Below are 25,368 nucleotides of genomic sequence, written 5' to 3' on the forward strand. Positions count from 1 at the left end.
CCCCATCGATCTACCCGGACACTGAGGTCCAGCACCGAGGGCCTTCTGGCAGTTCCCTCACTGCGAGAAGCCAAGTTACAGGGAACCAGGCAGAGGGCCTTCTCGGTAGTGGCGCCTTCCCTGTGGAACACCCTCCCACCAGATGTCAAAGAGAACAACAACTACCAGGCTCTTAGAAGACATCTGAAGGCAGCCCTGTTTCAGGAAGCTTTTAATGTTTGATGTATTATAGTATTTTAATATTCTTTTGGAAGCCGCCCAGAGTGGCTGGGGAAGCCCAGCCAGATGGGCGGGGTATAAATAATAAATAATAATAATAATAATAATAATAATAATAATAATGGAATAGATAGATTTACAGCCATATAAATTTGTTCCCATGGGAGCATTAGGTCCAGTAATGTAGACCTGACACACACAATTCTAACTATAGGGAACTGGCAGACCTTAGATTGTCTTAACTTACTGTCAGGATGCTGTCAGCAGCTCCCGGCTGGTTGCCCAGGAAAGTATAAAGACAAGGAAAAGTTTCTTCCAGTCCTTTTTTATTTAAATCTTTACAGAGAGAGGCTGTAGAACGCAGCCTCTTGGATAATGGCGTTGTCCTGAGTGAATCTCCACACACCCTGTCTCTCCCACCTCTTCATTCATCATCATCATCGTCACCTCCTCTGTGGGTGCCACTATTTGCCCTCTGTCTTTGAGCTCTTTGCTCTCCTACTTTTAAGACTCACCAGATTCTGGGAGATGGAGGGTCTGGGATGCTTTCTAATGACAACATGTCACCCAGGCGTTCCTCTGGCTCTCCCATGATTTCCCAACATTCCCCCTCATCTGCCTCTGAGCTGCAACCTTCTTCAAACCCCTGTTATAAATCTATACTGTCTTCCTCTTCCTCCTCCACCATTCCTCCTCTGACCAGTCCCTGACACTTCCGTGCTTTTTTTCTGGGAGGACACAGGGGTACCCATACCCCTAAACATTCTGTGAATCTAAGTTTGGCCTCATTGAGGGGCAGTATTTCAATATGAGTAGGAAAATGAGAGTACCCTTAAACATTTTTTTAAAGAAAAAAGCACTGCTTACCTTGCTGCAAGTAACTCCTATTTCATTCTCCTCCCCTGTGGCTCTGAGCAAACAGAAACAATTGAACATGCCCCCCCACCCGCCAGTATTATACAAATATATGTGCCAGCTTCATTCTGCCAATAATACACAAATTCCCAGGATACACAGAGCAGTTCTCTATCTCTTTACTGCTCCAAGGTGTAAACCCTGATATAACATACCCCGTCGCCAGATATTGTGCTACATATATTGGAGGAAGGTGTGTGCCACACAACTGAAGGTTCACCCCTACAAAGTTTATATTTCGTTTGATTTATGTACCTTACATGCTTTGATTTTATTCTGGACTATCATAATTGAGAGAATGGGAATGTGTACCCCCTACCTCTATAATTGCCCTGTTGCTTATTTAGCATGCTCTCAGGTGGTGCTGTGGGTTAAACCACAGAGCCTAGGACTTGCCGATCAGAAGGTCGGTGGTTCGAAACCCCGCGACGGGGTGAGCTCCCGTTGCTCGGTCCCTGCTCCTGCCCACCTAGCAGTTCAAAAGCACGTCAAAGTTCAAGTAGATAAATAGGTGCTGCTCCGGCAGGAAGGTAAACGGCGTTTCCGTGCACTGCTCTGGTTCGCCAGAAGTGGCTTAGTCATGCTGGCCACATGACCCGGAAGCTGAACGCCGGCTCCCTCGGCCAATAAAGCGAGATGAGCGCAGCAACCCCAGAGTCGGCCACGACTGGACCTAATGTTCAGGGGTCCCTTTACCTTTACCTTTACTTATGTATGTAGGTGCTTTTACCTTATGCTGGCAAAGATTTTGATTTGATTTGATTTCATACTCTGATCAGGAGTATGGGTTTGGAATAGGTGTAACTCTCTCCTGGTCCCAGCCCAGCCACGCCCCCTATTTGGGGAGTTACAGCAGAGTAAGTTATGCTGACTTAAGTTCCATTGGCTGAGTCGTCATTGAGCCAAGTTGTATATTTAGACCAGTGTATCTCCGGCACAGCTGGGGTGAGGGTCTCACTCTGGTGTAAGCTTGGCTGAGCTCTGACTCAACTGGGAAAGCCCAAGACCTCCCCATTTCAAACTCTCTCATTCCAGCAGATTTTGGGTGCGGATTCTGATGTTAGTAACTTTCACTGAATAGAAAACTTTCAGCTTGCTATCCTCTTCATCAGTTATATATATATTTACTCGCCCTTCACCATGAGATCTCAGGGCGGGTTAGAACAATTTAAATATACTATATTAAAAGCAGTTGAAGCAGATTACGATCAAGATAACAGGGTGGACACTAAAATGTTCATGGACAGTGTTGCAGCACACAGAAATGGAGTCTGAACTAAGGATTTTTAGAGATGAAATCATGGGACCTCCGCTGTGTAAACGGAGAAGCAAATGGCATTTGCAGGTGCAGAGTGTGTTAGAAGAGTCATCTGCAAGTAATGAAATATTCCTATTATATCTCTAAAGGCTTTCATCTGTGGATTAGTAGGGTTAACCAATTAGTCTGTCCCATGTGCAAAGTTTTCTAGGGACAGTAATTGGAAAAGAGGATTAATAGAGATGCAAAAGGGAGGAACTGGTTCCAGGTATCATCTGGTTTCCATTAAAGATGAAGCACATGGCTTCCTTCCTGTGCATATAACCTGAGCCTGAACGCTGTTGGGTGAGTGCAGAAGGAAAGCTCTTAAGGGGAGGGGGACTACAGGTGTTCTCTGTGTCTGCACTTTGAATAATAAAGCCTCCTTTCTCACATCCTCGTCTCTCGCAGGTATGTGTACCACAGCTCCAAGTGGATGGTAGCGGGCAACGCAGACTCCCCTGTGCCTCCAAGGGTTTATATTCACCCCGACTCGCTGGCGTCCGGGGACACCTGGATGCGGCAGGTTGTCAGTTTTGACAAACTCAAACTGACCAACAACGAGCTAGACGACCAAGGCCATGTAAGTTATTAAGAAGCACATTCCCATTTCTCTAGCCTTTTGCTTCAGACCTGCCCCTTCCAGCTCTGGGCACCACACACGACAGGGATGTATTCCTTAGCTCAAAGCCCTTCCTCCAAGCAGGGGCAGAGGAAGGGGGGTGCGGAGGGGGCGGGCAGCCCTGGGTGTCACCACTGAGGGGGGTGACAAAATGCTGGGCGGCACTCATCGTGGGGCCTGCAGCGTGCCCGAGCCATGCGTCTCTCTTGGGAGTGACGCGGTGACTTGGGCACCTGCAGGCTCCGTGCTGCCCCAACAGTCCCCCCCCCGCCTCCCCCTCAGCTGTAGGGCGGCTGAGTGGGAGGAGGCAGGCAGAATCCTCGGAAGCCCTGTGGAGCGTCCTGCCCCTCCCTGCGGGCAGTTGGCCCCACCCCTGGGCACAAGGTATATGCGCCGTCCCAGGTGCCCGATCAGTTTTCTCCGCCACTGCCTTCAAGGTGCAGTTTCTGCTCTTCCTGCAGGGCCATAGGAAGGCTGGGGCACAGTGTGTGTGTGTGTGTGTGTGTGTGTGTGTGTGTGTGTGTGGTGCCCCCATGCAGGCCTAGCCCAGTGCTCCTTTCCAGCCACCAAGGGTCATGTCATCCAGTTGGACTCCCCCCTGCATGGGTGAGAAGGCGGCTCAGGGAAGCCCTGCTTTGCTCCAGTGGGGGTGGGGTCATACTGGCAGAGAGGACTGGGCTGGTGTCCCCCTGCCCAGTGTGTGCATGCTGTCCCACCCTGGACACTGGCAGCCAACGGTGAGAAGGTTTAGGGACTACTGTCATACCTCGGGAGGAATACGCTCCAGGTTAAGCGTTTTCGGGTTGCGCTCTGCGGCAACCTGGAAGAAACGGAATGCGTTATTTCTGGGTTTTGCCGCTCGCACATGCGCTCAAAATTACGTCAGCGCATGCACGGAAGTGGCAAAACATGACCCGTGCAGGCGCAGATGTGCAGGCGCATGTTACGTTCACTTCAGGATGTGAACGGGGCTCCGGAACGGATCCTGTGTGCATCCAGAGGTACCACTGTAGCTCCACTGGGGACTGGGAGTGACTGCAGGGAACATAAAACACTGGTTCTAAAAGATCTACACAGCCTCTCAGTTTGTTTCTGAGCACAATTCCAAGTGTTGGTGCTGACCTTTAAAGCGTCTCCACCCCCATCATTCAGCCTGGATGCTGAGGTCCACCTCTGAGGGCCTTCTGGAGGTTCTCTCACTCCAAGAAGGCAGAGGGCCTTCTCAGTATTGGTGCCCACCCTGTGGAACGCCCTCCCATCAGATGTCAAGGAAATAAACAACTATCTGACGTTTAGAAGACATCTGAAGGTGGCCGTCCTGTATCAGGAAGTTTTTAATGTTTGATATTTTACTATGTTTTTATATGCGTTGGAAGCTGCCTAGAGTGGTTGGGGCAATCCAGCCAGATTGCTCAGGGTATTTTTATTATTATTATCATTATTATTATACAGTACAGTGGTACCTCGGGTTAAGTACTTAATTCGTTCCGGAGGTCCGTTCTTAATCTGAAACTGTTCTTAACCTGAAGCACCACTTTAGCTAATGGGGCCTCCTGCTGCCGCTGCACCACCGGAGCCCGATTTCTGTTCTTAACCTGAAGCACTATTTCTACCTTAGTGGAGTGTGTAACCTGAAGCGTATGTAACCTGAAGCGTATGTAACCCAAGGTACCACTGTAGTATAATTCTATCCTTATCAGGCTACTAGTTTGGGAGTCATTTGTTCAGTACCCATCCCCAAATACCAGCTCTGAAATTTTTAGAATGGCGCATTTCAAGTAAATCTCCCTTGCCTTTCCTCTGTTTTCCCAAAGATAATCCTGCACTCAATGCACAAGTATCAGCCCCGCGTCCATGTTATCCGCAAAGACTTCAGCAGTGACCTGTCTCCCACGAAGCCAGTCCCCACAGGGGATGGGGTGAAAACCTTCAACTTCCCAGAGACTGTCTTTACCACCGTCACTGCTTATCAGAACCAGCAGGTAATGAAAAAGATGATCTAGCAGCCCATCTGTTAACCGCCGAACAGGTTTCGATCTGCTCTTAAATGAAAGCTATGCTGTCTGTGCCAGTGGCGTAGCGTGGGGGGTGCAGGGGGGCCCGGCTGCACCGGGTGCAACATCTGGGGGTTAGGGTTAGGGGGCGCAAATCCACGGGTTAGGGGGCGCAAATTACTTGCCTTGCCCCGGGTGCTGACAACCCACACTACGCCACTGGTCTGTGCCAAACTAAAAGCTAAAGGTACCCCTGCCCGTACGGGCCAGTCATGTCCGACTCTAGGGTTGCGCGCCCATCTCACTTAAGAGGCCGGGGGCCAGCGCTGTCCGCAGACACTTCCGGGTCACGTGGCCAGCGTGATGAAGCTGCTCTGGCGAGCCGGCACCAGCGCAGCACACAGAAACACCATTTACCTTCCCACCGGAGCTGTACCTATTTATCTACTTGCACTTTTAAGGGTGCTTTCGAACTGCTAGGTGGGCAGGAGCTGGGACCGAAAGACGGGAGCTCACCCCGCCACGGGGATTCGAACCGCCGACCATGCGATCGGCAAGCCCAAGGCGCTGAGGTTTTACCCACAGCGCCACCTGCGTCCCTTTGTGCCAAACTATGGCCCACTAAATTAATACATTTATAAACAAATCTATCAGCAAAAGTGTCACAACAAGCCAAGTACTGTTACATTGCAGGAGCAGAGTGGTGGTCTCAGCAATAAGTCAGCAGAGCAAGCGAAAATGACAGCATAAGTTAGCTTTGAAAGAAAAAGACAGGTGGTGTAACCCAACTTGTGGAAAAAAAAACCCCACACACAAATTCCACAGAGGAACAGAATTTGTCATAAATCAGGAACAGAAGGAGATTTGCAACATGGACAGTTGAGTTTACAGGCTGTTGATATGGAAATATTAAGTCTTTGGAAGAATTCCAGTAGGAACCGACCTAACATTAATGTCAAGATAGCCCAACAGCGTTTCGACTACATATGTATATTTCAAATCTCAAAATCGTAAATACACGCTGAATTTTGCAGAAGACAAAGAAACCCTTTCTGCGACTTTATGACTTTAAGCTACTTACACAGCTATTAAAAAATTGTTCGCGTTAGGAACTCAGGAAAACATGGGGAAGTGTTCACGGGTTGAGAGCAGGCTTTCCTCATAATGGGTATCTGTTTTCTTTTCCCAAATCCTTCATGAAATCTCTCTCTTGTGAGGTCAGCCAGCTGCGATGTAAGATGCGCAGTGTCATTACATAGTATGTAGCTTAAAGCATATGAAAGCACAATCTGTTTTCTTTACTCGGTCCCCTGACAAGATCAAAACTCTTTGCCCTGTACTATAGATCCTACAAAGTAATGTATGCTGGTTCCAATTTTAATGCCACCGGGCATTGTTCAGCAAATTCCTGAACAGGACAGGCTAAAGTAGGAATTGCCGTCTGTGAACTTTGCCATTCTCCCAGAAACAGCTGACATGCAAAGGACTTTGCTGCTTTCTTGAGCTCACTGTAGTTGGAAAAACAAATACCAAGATACGAGAGAGATGGAAATCTAGAAACACCAATTGCAGCTTTGAAGATAGAATGCTTTTCTGAGATTTGCTATTTTTATAGCAACATAACCTCCTAAAAGCCAACACAGCATATCAAGGAGAAATGATAAAAGGAGCGGAGGGAAGGATAAATATGGTTAGGTGTGAGCAAATGCAGTCTTCATTTTAGCTATAGATCAGTGTTTCCCAAACTTGCGTTTCCAGCTGTTTTTGGACCACAGTTCCCATCATCACTGACCACTGGTCCTGCTAGCTAGGGATGATGGGAGTTGTAGTCCAAAAAACAGCTGGAGACCCAAGTTTGGGAAACAGTGCTGTAGATGAAGGTGGCAGGGATGCCTAAAGGTCTCATAGAATAAACGACATGGGATTTTAGGAAGAGCAAGGGGTATTGATCAGGGATAGCTGATTTACAAGTTGAAGAAACAAATACACACACACACACACACACACACACACAACACAATATACAATACAAGGTGTGTGTGTGTAATTTAATTCTGAATAAAATGCAATTGAATGCAACCCAGAATTTACAGTGACATAGAACTGTTAATTTACCATTTATGGAAGCAATCATTCATTGCGCATGCCCCTAACTCAACTGCAAACTGTTTAACTGGGGGACCGTGTGAAATGGCATGAAGCACCAATGAAAAGAAGAGTAATTGTGGAATGATCAAAGCTATGCAAAGTGTTAAGGAATGAAATATTCTCCATAGAATCTAAGTTAATTTACATTCTGTTACAGATTACACGATTAAAAATTGACCGGAATCCATTTGCAAAAGGGTTCAGGGATTCTGGAAGAAACAGGTAAGAGGAGTCCCTTTAATCACCCCTGATTTCCTTTATTGCATCATCCTTCTCTGGCCACGGTGCTGGAGCAGGTCCCCAGGCACAATGTGGCACTTTATGTAGTTAAAAGACCCTGGAATCAGCATCTGGGGCAGCAGATGGATTCACTTGCATCTTCAAACATGGCTGTGGTCAGTTTTATTTGTACCAGTCACATTCGCTCCTCCCCAAGACGTGACTGATATCAAATCTAATGACACTTACCATCTGCTCTGCTCTGCTCTTTTACAATCAAGCAATATATGAATGTTATGAAATAAATAAATCTGCTGGGTGATTCCCCTCTCAGATCCTTGTTCATAGCCAATGCTATGTGCATGAATCGCTGGACCAGGTTATATGCTTTGGGGAGGGCAGTGTACAGAACAGATATAGGCTGCCGTGCTGCTTTAATTGCCCTAGTTTCAGTGGGTGATTCTGATCAGGTTGCCCGAGCTTGATGGTTCTAATTCTTCACAACGCTTTTGGAAACAGATGCTGATTTCCTAGCCCAGTGATTGCTTTCCTCTTCACCATGCTATGCCATCCACCCCACTAGTGGGAGCAGAATGACTGCAGCCTCGCTGCTTAGAATCTTGTAGGCTCATAAGTGTGTGTGGTCTTTCTGCTATCAAGACCAGAAGATGCCCTTCCCTAACTTCAGACGTTTTGGACTACAACTCCCATAGGCCCTGCCGACTGGGACTGATGTGAACTTCAGACCCAAACATCTGGAGGGTGCTAGATTTCCTCTCTTATTTGGGCAAGTCTGCGTGGTTTGGTAGTTCTTTTGGATTTCTGATCCAGTGAACATTGCAGATGGTGGAAAAGCTTGAAGCGTGTGTGTTGTGGGGGGAGGTCTAACTCTGGGATTTTAGGCATCGTCTCCCAGGGATCAATTCTGGACCAGACCCTCCAGGCTCATAAGAGGCCTCCAGGACTTGGTACACAGTGAAACCCACATTGCCATGGATACAGCTCTCCTTGCTGCCTTCTAGCAAGTTGTTGTTGTTTAGTTGTTTAGTCGTGTCCGCCTCTTCATGACCCCCTGGACCAGAGCACGCCAGGCCCTCCTGTCTTCCACTGCCTCCCGCAGTTTGGTCAAACTCATGCTGGTAGCTTCCAGAACACTGTCCCACCATCTCGTCCTCTGTCGTCCCCTTCCCCTAGTGCCCTCCATCTTTCCCAACATCAGGGTCTTTTCTAGGGAGTCTTCTTTTCTCATGAGGTGGCCAAAGTATTGGAGTCTCAGCTTCAGGATCTGTCCTTCCAGTGAGCACTCAGGGCTAATTTCCTTCAGAATGGAGAGGTTGGATCTTCTTGCAGCCCATGGGACTCTCAAGAGTCTCCTCCAGCACCATAATTCAAAAGCATCAATTCTTCAGCGATCAGCCTTCTTTATGGTCCAGCTCTCACTTCCATACATCACTACTGGGAAAACCAGAGCTTTTACTATACGGACCTTTGTTTGCAAGGTGATGTCTCTGCATTTTAAGATGCTTCTAGCAAGTAGCGCAACACAATATGAGAGGTGGTGTCAAGGAAAGTCATAGTCTGAAGGCCAAGGAAGGCTTCATCAGTTGGTTCTTGTGGGAATGTTCAGGGTGGCAGGAGAGGATATATTGTTTATCAATATCCTTCCTAACTTGCGCTAGCAAGTTCCTTTACTCAGCAGAGTGCATTCCCCTTTACACGGCAGAAAACTAGTTGCAAACTCGTGTGGGTTTCTTAAGACAATTCAATCTGGCTTGTCCAGACCGAAATGTGTTCTAATATTTTCCTGGTAAGACCCCTTGAATCCCTCCTAAAATAATAAAGACACCACAGTCTTATTCATAAGCAATAAAAAGTAAGTTTACTCATGATCAGGCAGAGCACAGTGTGATCCACCGATCTTGAAAGACCTACATTGGCTCCCAGTACGTTTCCGAGCACAATTCAAAGTGTTGGTGCTGACCTTTAAAGCCCTAAACGGCCTCAGTCCAGTATACCTGAAGGAGCGTCTCCACCCCCATCGTTCTGCCCGGACGCTAAGGTCTAGCGCCGAGGGCCTTCTGGCGGTTCCCTCATTGCGAGAAGCAAAGCTACAGGGAACCAGGCAGAGGGCCTTCTCGGTAGTGGCGCCCGCCCTGTGGAACGCCCTTCCAGCAGATGTCAAAGCGATAAACAACTACCTGACATTCAGAAGACATCTTAAGGCAGCCCTGTTCAGGGAAGTTTTTAACGTGTGATTTTACTGTATTCTTGGTTTTATGGAAGCCGCCCAGAGTGGCTGGGGAGGCCCAGCCAGATGGGCGGGGTATAAATAATAAATTATTATTATTATTATTATTATTATTATTATTATTATTATTATTATCCCGAAGGCAGCCCTTAGGCTCAAATTTACAAACCTGTACAAACAGGTTTACCCCATATGGGAGATAACCTGGGGGACTGCTTGGCTGGCAGCCAGCAGTTCATTCCAGGAAGTTGACAGGATGAAAGGAAGATGGAAAAGAGAGAGAGAGTGGCAGCATGCCTTGGCCTTTTACCAAGTCTGGAAAGGCCACACCCACCCACTAGTCACATGCAAGGAAGGATGCTGCAGGCCAGGAGGAACAGGAAGTTTCGACTGGCTGAACCAAACATTCCCTTGCATGTCCACTCTAGCAAAACAAGGAATGTTGTATTTGACTTCTCCCGGTGGATTACACCCCACAGTTCTGGTATACGATGATGATATAATCACTATTAGGCCTAGGAGTCCAATCTGAACTCAGTCTGGAGTTTGGATGAACTTCCCGTGCATCTGGGAAATGAGTCATTTCTGAAAATAATTTCTAGGATGGGCTGGAGGGATTTGTCCCTTCCCTGATGAAGCATGGGTCTCAGGAGGACTGATAGATTCAAGAGCCTTGTTTGGGGAAAATTGGGAAGGGCCAGGGAAGTTTGTGTAAATAAATTAACTGCATCCAGCAGGTCTGAAGGTGCTTGTGAGTGATGAGTGGTCCATGAACATGTGGCTGGGGGGTCGAAGTCCAGCATCTGAATGAGACATCCACAAGCTTTTGGCCTGGTGCGGTTGGACTCCTCCCCCCCCCCCAAAAAAACTCTGGGAATCACAGAAACTTGTGGCTCATTAACATTAGGTACAGGGCAGGAAATTGCTACACGGCTGTGGCTGCGGAGAGCTCAGCGCAGCTTTCTGCTGACGTCAAACGGAACTGAAATCTTTAAGGTATTACACATTTAAGAAAGCTGCCCTGGGGGGCTTATTGCAGGAAAGCCACACAAATAGTTGTGAGCGTTAACGAAGATCCTGCCAAGATTTTGTTGCAGGGTTCAGCCAACGAGATGCTGTAATTCTCGGAGGCCTTCTGCGGAGAAATTGGGTGGAGGGGCTAAAGGGAAAGGCAGAATAAAGCTGTCCTGAAGAGGTTTTCTATTGCATTACATAGACATTAATTTTGTTCAACAGCCCTTCCCTCACCTGGAGAATCAGGGGACTATAGTGGGGGAGAATTATTATTATGATGATTTATTGAATTTAAATACCACCCTATACCCAGAGGTTTCAGGGCCGTTCACAGAACAAAATCAAAATATAAAACCACAAAATATATAATTAAACTAAAAACAACAACCCATTACTCCCCTTCCTCCACCACCCCATTTTAAAAAAGCGTAGGATGTCAATCAAATCAGCCAAGAGAATGGCAAGGCTCTCAAATGGAGGACATACTACAGTTCCCAGGATTTTGGGAGGCAGTGGGAGAGCCATGACAGCTTAATTGCTATAAAATTGATATACATTTCAAGCGTATATAACCCCACTGTGTACTTTGAATCATCCTTGTCGTCTTTCTTTCGCCACAATTTTCAGCGTCGTAGTTAGCTTTGTACAGTACCAGCAGGGGGCTCCGTGATTATTCTCAATTCACCCAGATTTTTTTTTTTTTACTACTATTATATGTTTCTCACCATCGCCATACAGTGTGTGTATTAGGGTACGTAAAATGACAGTCGTCATAGTGATCCATAGTCAAAAGCAGAAGCCGGCAAATGTGTCCTCCTTTCTGCTCTTCAAAATATGGCAACCCTAGTATGTATGTGTGTACATGCATGTACACACACACACACTCTCCCTCATTGTAATTATATATATCCGTCCTTTCTGGATGCAAATCCTCACAAGGCAGTTTACAAGTAACATGAAAGATACATAAACAGAAAGCCAGTAAACATCAAAAAAAGTGATCATAAATATTGTTGTGTGGACAGCAGAAAGAGTTGGGCATTGGTGTATAAACAGTGGTGCCAATTACACAGAAGGCATTGAAAACACAAGTGCCCAAATTATTTGTTCAAGTTCAAGTACTTTATTACGTACTTGAGCAAAACATCTAAATAAATAGCATAACAGTATGAATCTAAGCGAATAATTGTTAAATAAATGGGAGCAAGAACCAAATGTAGATTTAAACATATACACAGAATACTTAATTAAGCATAGATAATGGGTGAGTAAAAATTTATAAGAAATTTAAAGATTGATTAACACAGCTATATGGGGTGGGCTTCAGAAGGGCGGATCTAACAATATGGGCAAATAGGATTGAATTGCAGCATAGCATTCTTCATTGAATATCTATCATGGCAGCGCAAAATCTGCCGACTGAATATGTGACTTCTGGGCTCTCATCCTGTAATAATAGGGAGATGTACCGTATTTTTCGCCCTATAAGACGCACTTTTTCCCCTCCAAAAATGAAGGGGAAATGTGGGTGCGTCTTATGGGGCGAATGCAGACTCCTTGGCTTCAGCGATAGCAACACGAAGCCTCCGAAGCTTGCGCTCCGGAGGCTTCGCGTTGCTTCCGCTGAAGCCAGGAGAGTCTGCTGTTTGAGGCTGGCGGTGGAGGAAAGCAGCGCTTCCCCCATCGCCAGCCCCAGAGGATGGGGGGCAGCGGGAAGGCGCGTGACGCCTTGCCGCTGCTCTCCAACCCGGGTTTGAGGCTGGCGGTGGGGAAAGCAGCGCTTCCCCCATCACCAGCCCCAGAGGATGGGGGGCAGCGGGAAGGCGCGCGACGCCTTGCCGCTGCTCTCTAACCCGGGTTTGAGGCTGGCGGTGGGGAAAGCAGCGCTTCCCCCATCGCCAGCCCCAGAGGATGGGGGGCAGCGGGAAGGCGCGCGACGCCTTGCCGCTACTCTCCAACCCTCCTTTGGGCTTTTGCGGGAGATGGGGAAATTCCCGCACCTCCCGCAAAAGCAGGCAAAAGCCGCGCGCTCTTTAAAGGGGCTCCGCGGCTTCTGCTGACTTTTCTACGAGGGGGGGAATTCCCCCACCTCCTAGAAAAGCCTGCAGGAGCCGTGCACCCTTTAAAGAGTGTGCCGCTCTTGGGGGCTTTTCCCCAAGGAGGGAGAAGGGACTGACTGGCCGAATCAGTCCCTTCTCCCTCCTGCGGGCTTTTGCAGGAGATGGGGGAATTCCCCCACCTCCTGCAAAAGCAGGCAAAAGCCGTGCACTCTTTAAAGGGGTTCCCCGGCTTTTCTAGGAGGTGGGGGAATTCCCCCACCTCCTAGAAAAGCCTGCAGGAGCCGTGCACCCTTTAAAGAGCAAGCGGCTCTTGGGGGCTTTTCCCCAAGGAGGGAGAAGGGACTGACTAGCCGAATCAGTCCCTTCTCCCTCCTTTGGGCTTTTGCGGGAGATGGGGGAATTCCCCCACCTCCCGCAAAAGCCCGCAAAAGCCGTGTGCTCTTTAAAGGGGCTCCCCGGCTTTTCTAGGAGGTGGGGGAATTCCCCACCTCCTAGAAAAGCCTGCAGGAGCCGTGCACCCTTTAAAGAGCAAGCGGCTCTTGGGGGCTTTTCCCCAAGGAGGGAGAAGGGACTGACTGGCCGAATCAGTCCCTTCTCCCTCCTAGTCGAAAAGCTCACAGGAGTCAAGTGGGGCTCCTGTGGGCTTTTGCGGGAGGTGGGGGAATTCCGCCACCTCCCGCAAAAGCAGGGAGAAGGTCTTGGAGTAGCGCACAGGCTGCGTGCAGCCTGTCCGCTGCTCCCAGAGCTGCGGGGGGGGGGGGAATCATATTTTTTTTCCTTGATTTCCCCCCCTGAAAACTAGGTGCGTCCTATGGGCCGGTGCGTCTTATAGGGCGAAAAATACGGTAATCATGGAATCATAGAGCTGGAAGGGACTGTGAGGGTCATCTGGTCCAGTTGCCTCCAATGCAGGAATCTTTTGACCAGTTTGCAGCTTGAACCCATGACCTTGAGATTAAGAGCATCATGCTCTACTGACTGAGCCATCTCAGTTTTATTTAAAAAAATGTTGTTGTTTTTTAAAAACATAGCCACCCGCCCTGTGGAATGCCCTCCCATCAGATGTCAAGGAAATAAACAACTACAGTGGTGCCCCGCAAGACGAATGCCTCGCAAGACAGAAGACTCGCTAGACGAAAGAGTTTTCCGTTTTGGAGGTGCTTCGCAAAACGAATTTCCTATGGGCTCGCTTCGCAAGACGAAAATGTCTTGCGAGTTCCTGCTGGTTTTTTCCCCTCCCCCCTTTTCTAAGCCGCTAAGCCGCCTATCAGCTGATCCGATCAGCAGATAAGCCGCTAAAAGCCGCTAAAAGCCGCTAATAGCGCTAATCCGCTAATCCTTCAATGGGCTTGCTTCGCAAGACGAAAAAACCGCTAGACGAAGAGAATCACAGAACGGATTCTTTTTGTCTTGTGAGGCACCACTGTATAGTATCTGACTTCTAGAAGACATATGAAGGCAGCCCTGTCTAGAGAAGTTTTTAATGTTTGACGTTTTATCGTGTTTGTAATATTCTGTTGGAAGCCACCCAGAGTGGCTGGGGAAACCCAGCCAGATGGGCGGGGTATAAATAATATTTTTTTATTATTATTACTAAAGTTTCAACTGATCAAACACTAAAGCAAATTTTCAACAACCAAAATGCTGGCTATTAAAATCTCTAGTGTTTGATCAACTAAGTTACCTCCCAGGGGTTGTTGTTGTGAGGGTAAAATGGGGTTGTGGAGAGCTGTGGGTCCCTCCTTGATCACCACAAAGGAAAAGTGGCAATAAATATCCATAATTACAAGGGCAAAAACTATTATTATTATTATTATTATTATTATTATTATTATTATTATTATTATTATTATTATGTTATTATTATTTGAAGCAAGCAAGCTCGGAATCTGGGGACTGCGTCTCATCTGAGGGGGATCAACAGCTATTCTTCCCCACTCTGGGGGGGCACCCATGACTTTTGCCTTCCATTACAAACTTTCCTTTCTTCAAAACTCCTCCAGGGCTGAAAAACGAGTAGCAAACAATCAAAAAGGATTACAATATTGGTATCCTCTTTCATCAAGCCTTTCCTTTTAGAAACTGTGTCTCTCCCCCACACTTTATCCTGGGATAATTGAGGCCTTCTCTCCCCCGCAGTCTCCAGGTTTTGTTTCTTTTTATTAGCTACTGCAGCATTCACACGGTGTAACGTTGCCATTAAAAGCATAGTTTGCTGTCCATTTAGAAAGCTATGGGGCGGGCTCCAACACCGAGTTAGGCATGCCGGTTCCCATTGGTGTCAACGGGCTTAAGCACGCTTAACTGCGCACTGGATTAAAGCCATGGTTTTTATTTGCTCATAAATTCTACCAACCCTCAACCCTCCCCCTTTTTTCTGGGTAGAACCCTGCACAACCCTATAAAACCTGGCTGAATTAATTGGTGGCTTGGGAACACCAACCGAAATGTACTACTCCACAAAACAAACTTAACCTAGTGGTTCGCTGGGGTGCTTGACCTGGAGGGAGGGAGAGATGGAGGGAGAGAGAACAAGAGAGAACCAGAGGTTCAGATCTCTCTTCTAGCGTCTTAAATCCAGCCAAGCGGTGGTATTATCTCTACCAGATATCTCTAGTACAGATAATGCCACAGCTTGGCTGGATTTAATATGCTAGGGGAGAAATTTGAACGAAGGTTCTCGTTAAATGAGTAGTTACAAAATAACGAGGCACTAGGTAGCCAGTGTGAACTACAGGCTACAGTTGTTGAGTAATCAACATGGCACAAGCTAAGTAAGGAAATAATTCTACAAAATGCATTCAATGTGCCTTGAATATTTCATACCCTAATCATCATCATCACCATCACCATCAGTGGTTTTTTTCTGGAGGTACGCATACCCCTAAACATTTTGTGAATCTAAGTTCGGCCTCATTGAGGGGCGGTATTTCAATATGAGTAGGGAAATGAGAGTGCCCCTAAACATTTTTTAATAGGAAAAAAGCACTGATGATAACAGTAACTGTCAGGGGTTCAGGAGCAGAGGCGAGGGCAAGGGAGGAAACAGAGAGCGAGGGGGAGGAGGCAGAAGAAAAGATGAGTGATGACGACGACCCGAGATCTCCGAGTCTTTCCAGTGAATCAGAAGATTCACAGAAAGGAGCACCAGTGGCCAGGGCAAGGGGGGAGACTAGGGGGACACCCCAGGAAGATAGAGCCAGAGGGGACTCAGAGGGGAGCAGTTGGAAATCAGGACCAGCGTCACCGCCAGAGAGCAGGGAAGAGGAAGGGCGCCAGGGATCAAGCGCTGGCAGCTCACAACAGGAGGGAGGGCACGAGTCAGGAGTGGCCACACCTCCATCGGGGAGCGAAGAGACGGTTAGACGGAAGGTGGAAGGTTGGGCGCACGCGCCAAGTTCAAATGCACAGGAAGGTGGCGCAGTAGGCAGCCCGGAAAGGGAGCCAGGTCCTAAAGCCCGGCGCAAGGAGACAGGAGGGTCCGGGGGGTCAGCGTCAGAAGAATCCCGGAAGGAAGAGACCCCGGGGGGCAGAGGGACCCAGAGAAGAACAGTCAGGCGGAAAAGGTGGAGCAGGGCTAGGATATTAAGTTGGTGTACAAGGGGCGGAGATTCAGACGGAGCTTCGCCGATCTAAGCATAAGACGTAGAGTTGCACGCAGCAGCTTGAGAATGGAAACTGTAACCCAATAAAGACTTTTATTTAATGATCGCTGGCTAGCGTGATCCTCTGTGAGCTAGGATCTGGGAGCAACTCTGACAGTAACAATAATACCCCCTTTTTTTGCCTGCGTCTTGAGAAACAGAGATGGAGGTTGTTTTTGTTTTGGGGAGTTTTACACCCCTCATTTGCGCCGATTTTGTTTAATTTCTCTAGAGAGATGAATGTAAAGACCAGAAGAAATAAGGCTCTGGATCCTCACAGAGAGTTTTCATTCATCTATCTGGTTTTAAAATACATTTGTTAGGGTGCTCTTTTCTAGCCCCTTCCCTAACGATGTTCATCTTCTAACCCCACTCCTGCTCAGCTCCCCTAATTTGCTCCACCTCACTGTTGCCTCTGCTGCCATTCCCCCATTAGGGATACTTTGCAAATAAAAGCAGAAAAATATTACACCAGCTAACTTCTCTGTATAAGTGCTTAAAAATAAAGCAGCTCTCTATCCTTGACTTAGGATGCGGGTGGCACTGTGGGTTAAACCACAGAACCTAGGGCTTACCAATCAGAAGGTTGGCGGTTCAAATCCCCACGACGGGGTGAGCTCCCGTTTCTCTGTCCCTGCTCCTGCCAACCTAGCAGTTCAAAAGCACGTCAAAGTCCAAGTAGATAAATAGGTACCACTCCAGCGGGAAGGTAAACAGCATTTCCGTGCGCTGCTCTGGTTCGCCAGAAGTGGCTTAGTCCTGCTGGCCACATGACCCGGAAGCTGTACGCTGGCTCCCTCAGCCAATAAAGCAAGATGAGCACTGCAACCCAGAGTCGGTCACGACTGGACCTGATGGTCAGGGGTCCCTTTACCTTTATCCTTGACTTGCTTGTGTGAGAACCAACCCATAGCTTAAGCTGAATGCTGGATATTGTGATTATTCAAATGGTATTGTAAGTGTTAAGCTGAAAGGGACAAAGTGTATGTGTGTTTTACCAAAGTGTACTCTTAATTTCATATAAAACCCCAAATTTATTTGGAAAACACTCTAGGACATATGCCAAAACAAATCCTCCCCAACTTTTGCAACAAATCTTTGACAGATTGCTCTCCTGGCCCCTTTGCCTTGGAGAGACGCTACTTTCCATCAGAGAAGGTTTGGCGTTCTCAAATTAGAAGCGAAATGTTTAGATATGCAGTTGCTTTCTGACAACTGAGATTGGCGGTGTACACTGGGGGTGGGGAAAGCTTTTCAGATCAGCTAGGTGGGGTGGAAAATGTAGCAAGATATTCCAGATGCCAAGGAATGGGCTTCTTGCAAGAACACTCAGAAGACAGCAAAAACACAGATGCGGTGGGGGGAGGATGGCCATATGGAAAGAGTTACTGAAACAAAGAGATACGTGGAACATCTTTTCCCATTTTGGGGGAACAATGGGGTCATTTAATATATTACCTATTAATAAAATGTAATGGCACTAAAAAAAACACACCCTAAAAACCCCACAGATATTCAAACAAGAGACAGTAAATTCTGAAGACCTATTGAAGAGGCTAGGTTTTTAAAAAAATGAAATGGGGCCTATACAGTTTCCCTCTTTCTCCTTCCAGTCCATCATTAATGACAGAAAGAAAAATGAGAGTTTGTGATTGAACAGACAACATTAGTCCGCAATAGGACTGGGGGGAGGGCAGAGAATAGGAAACCTGAGCTGACAGGCAGGCAGTCAGTCCACTTGGACCAGGTCATGCATAAGAGCTTCAGTCTTGGTTAGGAATTCAAATCTGCAACCATTTCATCAAAGTCTGATATCATCTTGTGAAACTTGTTCTCCATGCAGTAGCAGCCCACTTGGCAGGGTAGAGCCATGGAGCCATCTTCCTGAAACCGGTGACCCTGGAGCTTGCCAAGGTGGGGCATCAGTGAGGTCTGGCCTGAGTGGAAGTACCCAGTTGATTCTGCTGGTGCATCTACTCAGACCCAAATGAGCCCTTGCCCTGCTCCATCCCACCACAAGGTTCACTACTGCTTGAGAGTGACAGAGGTCCATGAAAACATGGATGTTGTTGTTTAGTCGCTTAGTCGTGTCCGACTCTTCGTGACCCCCTGGACCAGAGCATGCCAGGCACTCCTGTCTTCCACTGCCTCCCACAGTTTGGTCAAACTCATGCTGCTAGCTTCGAGAACACTATCCAACCATCTCATCTTCTGTCGTCCCCTTCTCCTTGTGCCCTCCATCTTTCCCAAAATCAGGGTCTTTCCCAAGGAGTCTTCTCTTCTCACGAGGTGGCCAAAGTATTGGAGTCTCAGCTTCATGATCTGTCCTTCCAGTGAGCACTCAGGGCTGATTTCCTTAAGAACGAATAGGTTTGATCTTCTTGCAGTCCATGGGACTCTCAAGAGTCTCCCCCAGCACCAGAATTCAAAAGCATCAATTCTTCGGCGACCAGCCTTCTTTATGGTCCAGCTCTCACTTCCATACATCATTACTGGGAAAACCATAGCTTTAACTATACGGACCTTTGTGGGCAAGGTGATGTCTCTACTTTTTAAGATGCTGTCTAGGTTTGTCATTGCTTTTCTCCCAAGAAACAGGCGACTTTTAGTTTCGTGACTGCTATCACCATCTGCAGTGATCATGAAACCCAAGAAAGTAAAATCTCTCACTGCCTCCATTTCTTCCCCTTCTATTTGCCAGGAGGTGATGGGACCAGTGGCCATGATCTTCCTTTTTTTGATGTTGAGCTTCAGGCCATATTTTGTGCTCTCCTCTTTCACCCTCAATAAAAGGTTCTTTAATTCATCCTCACTTTCTGCCATCAAGGTTGTGTCATCTGCATATCTGAGGTTGTTGATATTTCTTCTGGCAATCTTAATTCCGTCTTGGGATTCATCCAGCCCAGCCTTTCGCATGATGAATTCTGCATATAAGTTAAATAAGCAGGGAGACAATATACAGCCTTGCCGTACTCCTTTCCCAATTTTGAACCAATCAGTTGTTCCATATCCAGTTCTAACTGTAGCTTCTTGTCCCACATAGAGATTTCTCAGGAGATATCTACTCAGCCCCAAATGTGCCCTTGCCCTGCTCCATCCCACCACAAGGTCTACTACTGCTTGAGAGTAACTGAGGTCCATGAAAACATGGATACCCGAGGTTAACTTTAAAGTACCCTTGGTGGTAGGGTTTGAAGTGAGTTGTCAAAAAGAGGAGCATTGCTGGATCAAGCCCATCTAGGCCAGCATCCTGTTCTCACGGTGGCCAACTAAAATAAAAAATTCCTTCCAGTAGCACCTTAAAGACCAACTAAGTAAGACTTAGTAAACTAAGTAAAGACTTAGTTGGTCTTTAAGGTGCTACTGGAAGGAAATTTTTATTTTGACTATGGCAGACCAACACGGCTACCTATCTGTAACAGTGGCCAACTAGATGCTCACAAATAGGTTCTGAGCACAACTGAAAATCCCTTTCTGGAATTTCCAGAAACATTACTGTCTCCAACAGAGGAGACGTTTCAGTCCAACATTCCCTGACCTTGTGCTCTTGTCCAAATGTTTTCTTGGACTACATTATATCTGTATGCTTATTCCCTTGCTATAGTTAATGTTTGGAAATCTGAAGTAAGCCCCTGCCCTGGATCTGAAGCAAAGTGGAGCTTGTTTTAAGTGATCCGAAGCGAAGAGGCCCCTTATCCAAAGGAGGATCTTAAGCCATATTTCCCCCACACTGCTAATAAACATTATTTCTGGTTTTCAAATGCGTGAAGCAGCTCTGTTTAAAGTTTCTTTCTGGACTGTGTTAGCGTTAACAATGCAAGTTCACATTGTTGTGTCAACTTGAGCCTTGTGCGACTCATGTGGATTTCACGTTAACCAGAAAGGTTTGGGGGTTTTGTGGTGCTATAGCCTGTGCTGTTGTGAGACTGCAAGGTGGAAACATCTTCTGTTCTTACACTCAGCAGCTTAGCAGCTAATAAACACTGTACAGCAACTTCTCATCTCTCAAACTTGCTATTACAATACAGAGTTTTGCCAGGCGCTATATATTTTAAACATCCACACTTCCGGGGTGACTTTGGAAAGTCAACTGAGCAATGGCATGCATGTTCAGGAAACCTTTTTAGCTGCAGCAACACAAGCTCCCTTAAGAGTCTCTAGGGACCCAAGGGCTGCAGAAATGGAACATGAGCAAATTCTCAAATTTAATGAGCCATAAGAAAGCAGGCCAGCGATAGGAAATAAAACAAAAGAGGGATGAGCAAGTAATGGAGGAAGGTTAACTGGTCTCCCCTGATTCCTCCTCACCTCTCTTGCTGTTTCTTTCCCCAGTCCTCCTTTAGCTTTGCGGAAAATAATGAAGGCTGTTAAGCCAACTCTGAGTTTGGCCTCCAGCTCTGCTACAGGCCTTGAATGTGGCCTCCGGCTCATCACCTTCTGCCTCACTTTCTGCATGGGCTGTTTAATTTTTATTTATTCATGTCCCTTCCAGAGGTTTTCCCAGTTCAGAGTCTGAGGCACAGCTTGGAAAGATCAGTTTTTCTGATCAAAGAGGCAGTGCCAAATTAATCACTAAAGCCGCTTCTCACAAAGGAGTGGATGATTTAGAAGCCAACAGGAAAATATGAAGGGGAAAACCTGTATCGTTAAAAACATGGGTGATATTAAAAATAAAATAAGAAAGCACAGGTGTGCACAACATAGCAATTCAGAAAGTTTCTGTTGACAGAGAGAACAATAAAGCTGAAATAATCTCATTTATTAAAGTGGCTATACCTGCTCACTGACATTTCTCTCTCTCTCTCTCTCTCTCTTGTCTCTCTCCCTCTGTTTTCATTTCACAGAACTGGCCTGGAGGCCATTATGGAAACATATGCATTCTGGAGGCCTCCCGTGCGCACGCTCACCTTTGAAGATTTCACCACCATGCAAAAACAGCAAGGTGAGCCATTTTATAATGGGCACCAGAATGGTGGCAATGAAGCAACTGCAGAGCCGCTCTAATGGGCATATGGTATCCAGCTGAATCCCTGATAGTCCTGGGACTCTTGACAGCCGTGCAGAGATATAAACCAGAAAAAGTTCAGCTACTAGTTTCAGAAACAGGGGAGATTTCGTAACAGGGGCACTTTATAGCCATTGCAAAGCCCTCTGTATGGGTAGTTCATATTTGGGCTAACACCCCTCCTGTATGGGAGAGAGAGGCACATGTGCTTTGAGTTTGGAAGATCCCCAGCTGAACCTCCCACTTAAGCAAGCAAGATTTCAGACGAAAGGCCTAGGAAAGGCCTCTTTGCCTGAAAACTTGGGAGAATTGCAGTCAGTTGGAGTAGGACAGGGCTGGGGGAATCTGGATCCCTCCAGATGTTGTTGGCATCCATCTGTCTTGAGAGACAATGGAGTGCTCCTCAAAGGGTGAAGAGAAATTGAAGTGGCCTCCTCAGGGCAGTGTGTAGGGGCTGCCCAGGTGACAAGACCTTCCTCTCGGCCTCACTGATGTGGTCCAAAGGAAAGCAGAGCAGTGCGTTTGTCACCAGCTTGGCTGCAGGAGTTTCTGGAAGGAGGTGTACAAGGTGCCTTCCAGCCGTCCTGGGGACTCCACTCTGGATTTGTGTAGGGTTTACTCCTTAGCCTTTTCTTCTCCTGAAGATATCCCACAAGGTTCAAGAAGGACACTGACAAACTGGAACGTGTCCAGAGGAGGGCAACCAAAATGTTCAAAGGCCTGGAAACGATGCCTTATGAGGAACAGCTAAGGGAGCTGGGCATGTTTAGCCTGGAGAAGAGGAGGTTAAGGGGTGATATGATAGCCATGTTCAAATATATAAAAGGATGTCACATAGAGGAGGGAGAAAGGTTGTTTTCTGCTGCTCCAGACAAGCGGACACGGAGCAATGGATCCAAACTACAAGAAAGAAGATTCCACCTAAACATTAGGAAGAACTTCCTGACAGTAAGAGCTGTTCGACAGTGGAATTTGCTGCCAAGGAGTGTGGTGGAGTCTCCTACTTTGGAGGTCTTTAAGCAGAGGCTTGACAACCATATGTCAGGAGTGCTCTGATGGTGTTTCCTGCTTGGCAGGGGGTTGGACTCGATGGCCCTTGCGGTCTCTTCCAACTCTATGATTCTATGATTCTATAATTCTATGATTCTAGGTAGCAGAGGTTCAGGGTCCTTTTTCTCGATGGGCTACCTTCCCAGGTTGACGAGCCCCATCTGCCCCCCATTTCCCTCTACAACACGTGCAGAAACTGCCTTCTTGACCATTGGTCCCACTATTGGTTTTGTCTGCTCAATCTGTCAGAGCCCGTCTTTGCATGCAGGGGAAGTCCCTAACTCGCTGAGGGGTTGAGCCCCATTGGCTACCCTCACCTGGTTTATCCGGCCAATCAAAGCCGTTTCCTGGGGGGTGGCCCCTGTCAAATGCCGACAGCTTTTAGGAGCCACAGGTAAGAGCTGAGTGCAAGTAGGGACCAAAGGTGGGCAGGCTACCCCAGAAGGAGCATGACATGTCCCCCATCAGATACTACCCCTCCCCTAGCACCCCATACATGGGAGTTGTAGCTTGACAATATCTGGAGGGCCTGGAACAGACAATGCTAGGCTGCAGGAGCCCATGGTTTGAATCAATATACGGTTTCTTCCCGATAGAGAAAGAGGATGTCTACTTAAATGAACTTACAATGAAAGGTGTCTGGTCAACGTAATGGTGGTGGTGGGAACGTCAATGCATTTTCAGTTCAGCATTGGGTTTCCTTGTACGTATGTGGCTGACTTCTTGCTCTCTTCTGCCTTCCTTATTTCTTCCCTTGTTCATCTGCCAGTTGAGACAAAGCTCCTCATTTGTAAGTTTACTGTTCCCGCACTGCTTCCCTGCTGCTTTTTCCATCTCCTTGTCCCTGCCAAGGAACATGGAGCCCTGATAGACGATCCCTGCCTTTAGCAAAGGCCAGGGCTGAAATAAACCTCCGCTGTTATTTTTTCCTGGGAAAAGTGGCAACATTTCCAGTGTGCTTGTCACAATATCCCCACTGTGGTTTGCATTCTCCCAGGCAACTATGCCCAAGGGTGGTCTTTTGAGGGCTCACCGGGAGGTTCTGCCCCAGAGCCAAGGATTGCCTCCTGGGCGGTGACCAAGAAAGCAGGGAGGAGCTGTACTGCTTTGCTGCCTTCCCTTGTCAATAAATATAAGGCATCTTTATGCCATCAACTTCTGTCAGTTCCCTACCAGCCTAATTATCATGGTTTCCCTTGAAGAAATCCCAGAAATGGCAGTTTGATGTAGGTGTTAAGAATTCTCTAGAAGAGAGCCATGGCTCCTTGTATGGAACTAGACCTCTCAGAGTTTGTTTAGATAAAAAATTATGCCCTCACAATCACACAAAAACCGTTAGCAAAAAACAAAATGAAAGATAAAACCAATAAGCAGCATAAACATCAGCAACCAAAGTCGAACAGTGGCAGTAAACCTAATGGAAACCATGCTTTTAAAAAAACAACAACCCGCTCTCTTGTGCTAAATTTCATTGGAAGAATTTACTGGGAGAGAAGGAATGGCTATTAAACCAGTTGGAACTCCCTGCCTATTGATAACAAGCAGGCACCTTCACCGTACGCATTTTTGGCACCTGCTAAAAACATTATTGTTTAGGCAAGCCTCCCCAGGTGCTTAAAAAGTTGAGGTAATTTTAATCTCTTTAAGTATTTTTTTTAAACTTTTGTGTGTTTTGTGTAAATTGTTATTGATTTTCTTGTTTTATCTTTTTGTAAACTGCTTTGAATTATTATTTTTTTTAAAAAAATAATAAAGCGGTGTATAAATTTTATGAAATGAATAAGTAGAATAGCTAGGCCCCCCCCCACTTCATCCATAGTGATTGAACTGTGAGGTTTGGGTGGGCAAAGGGGACCATTACATTTTGTGACCTCTTCTTAGCTCCCGTGTTTGAAGGCTATTGGGGGCTGAGGGTGATTCACGATTTGGATAAAATTGGGAGGAGTCAGCAAGTGTTTCTGAGGTACATTAAGTCCCATGGGCCCCCACTGTTCTGATATAATTTAACTACTGCTTCCTCAGTCCACAGTTTATTTAAATGTATGACGAGGAAGCTTCTGTATCATTCCGTTTTGTCAGATTTGTGACCTATCCAGTGCTCCCCCCCCCCAAAAAAAATGTTTAGGGGTACTCCCATTTTGACCCAAGAAATCCTCCATTTTATCGTTCAAATCGGGGAAAATAAATACAGTAAATGGACAAAAGTGCAAAGATTCACAAAATGTTTAGGGGTAGGCATCCCCCTGCACTCCCCCCCCCCAGAAAAAAAGCACTGCACCTATCCAAATTTCAGAGGTATTTCCTGGGTGCTGCTGAAAATTCTCTCTCACCCACTCCAAAGCTCTTTCAAGAATTTAACACCAAACCCAAAAACATACCATCTCTGTTGCTTATTGTGTTCCATTAATGCCACATACAAAGACCTCAGGGACCACGGCTTTTAGTGATTTGCCCCTCTTATGTACTGAGCTGAATCCTAGAACAATAGGATCCAGAATGCAGCAGTCGGATTGGTCCGCAGGAGCCACCCAATCAGGCTGCTGGATGAAGTGAATCAGCAACCTGATTGGCCTGCAGGAGCAGCCAATCAGACTGCTGGATGAAGTGAATCAACAACCTGATTGGCTTGCATGAGCAGCCAATCAGGCTTCTGGAGGAAGTGAATCCACAACCTGATTGGCCTACAGGAGCAGCCCGTAATTAGCCAATCATGCGGGGCCCATTGGGTAAATAATGTATATATAGCAGACCTTTTGGGGAAAGTTTCATTCATTGCTCCTACGAGTTGAATAAAGAGCATGAAATTCAAACTCAACTCCGAGTATATTTCAACTGCCTAGGACTGGAATATCTGTTCTGTTCTGTTTGATTGATACCCTTGGTCAAAACATTGTAGGTAAATAGTACTTTCTACAACTTACATGTGTGGCCAG

The 25,368-nt window shown here is 46.8% G+C and overlaps 1 protein-coding gene across 1 annotated transcript in view; it reads left to right on the forward strand.

Annotated features, from left to right (window-relative positions):
• TBX15 (T-box transcription factor 15) overlaps positions 1 to 25,368 on the forward strand; it is a 98,941-nt gene that overhangs the window by 57,824 nt on the left and 15,749 nt on the right. The window contains exons 4-7 of the mRNA XM_083481816.1: positions 2,843 to 3,014; positions 4,868 to 5,035; positions 7,353 to 7,417; positions 21,225 to 21,322. Coding sequence (XP_083337942.1) covers positions 2,843 to 3,014; positions 4,868 to 5,035; positions 7,353 to 7,417; positions 21,225 to 21,322 — 503 coding nt within the window. The remainder of the gene's footprint in view (positions 1 to 2,842; positions 3,015 to 4,867; positions 5,036 to 7,352; positions 7,418 to 21,224; positions 21,323 to 25,368) is intronic.

Source organism: Podarcis liolepis (genome assembly GCF_965112155.1).
Source record: "Podarcis liolepis genome assembly, chromosome: 17".
NCBI lineage: Eukaryota > Metazoa > Chordata > Lepidosauria > Squamata > Lacertidae > Podarcis > Podarcis liolepis.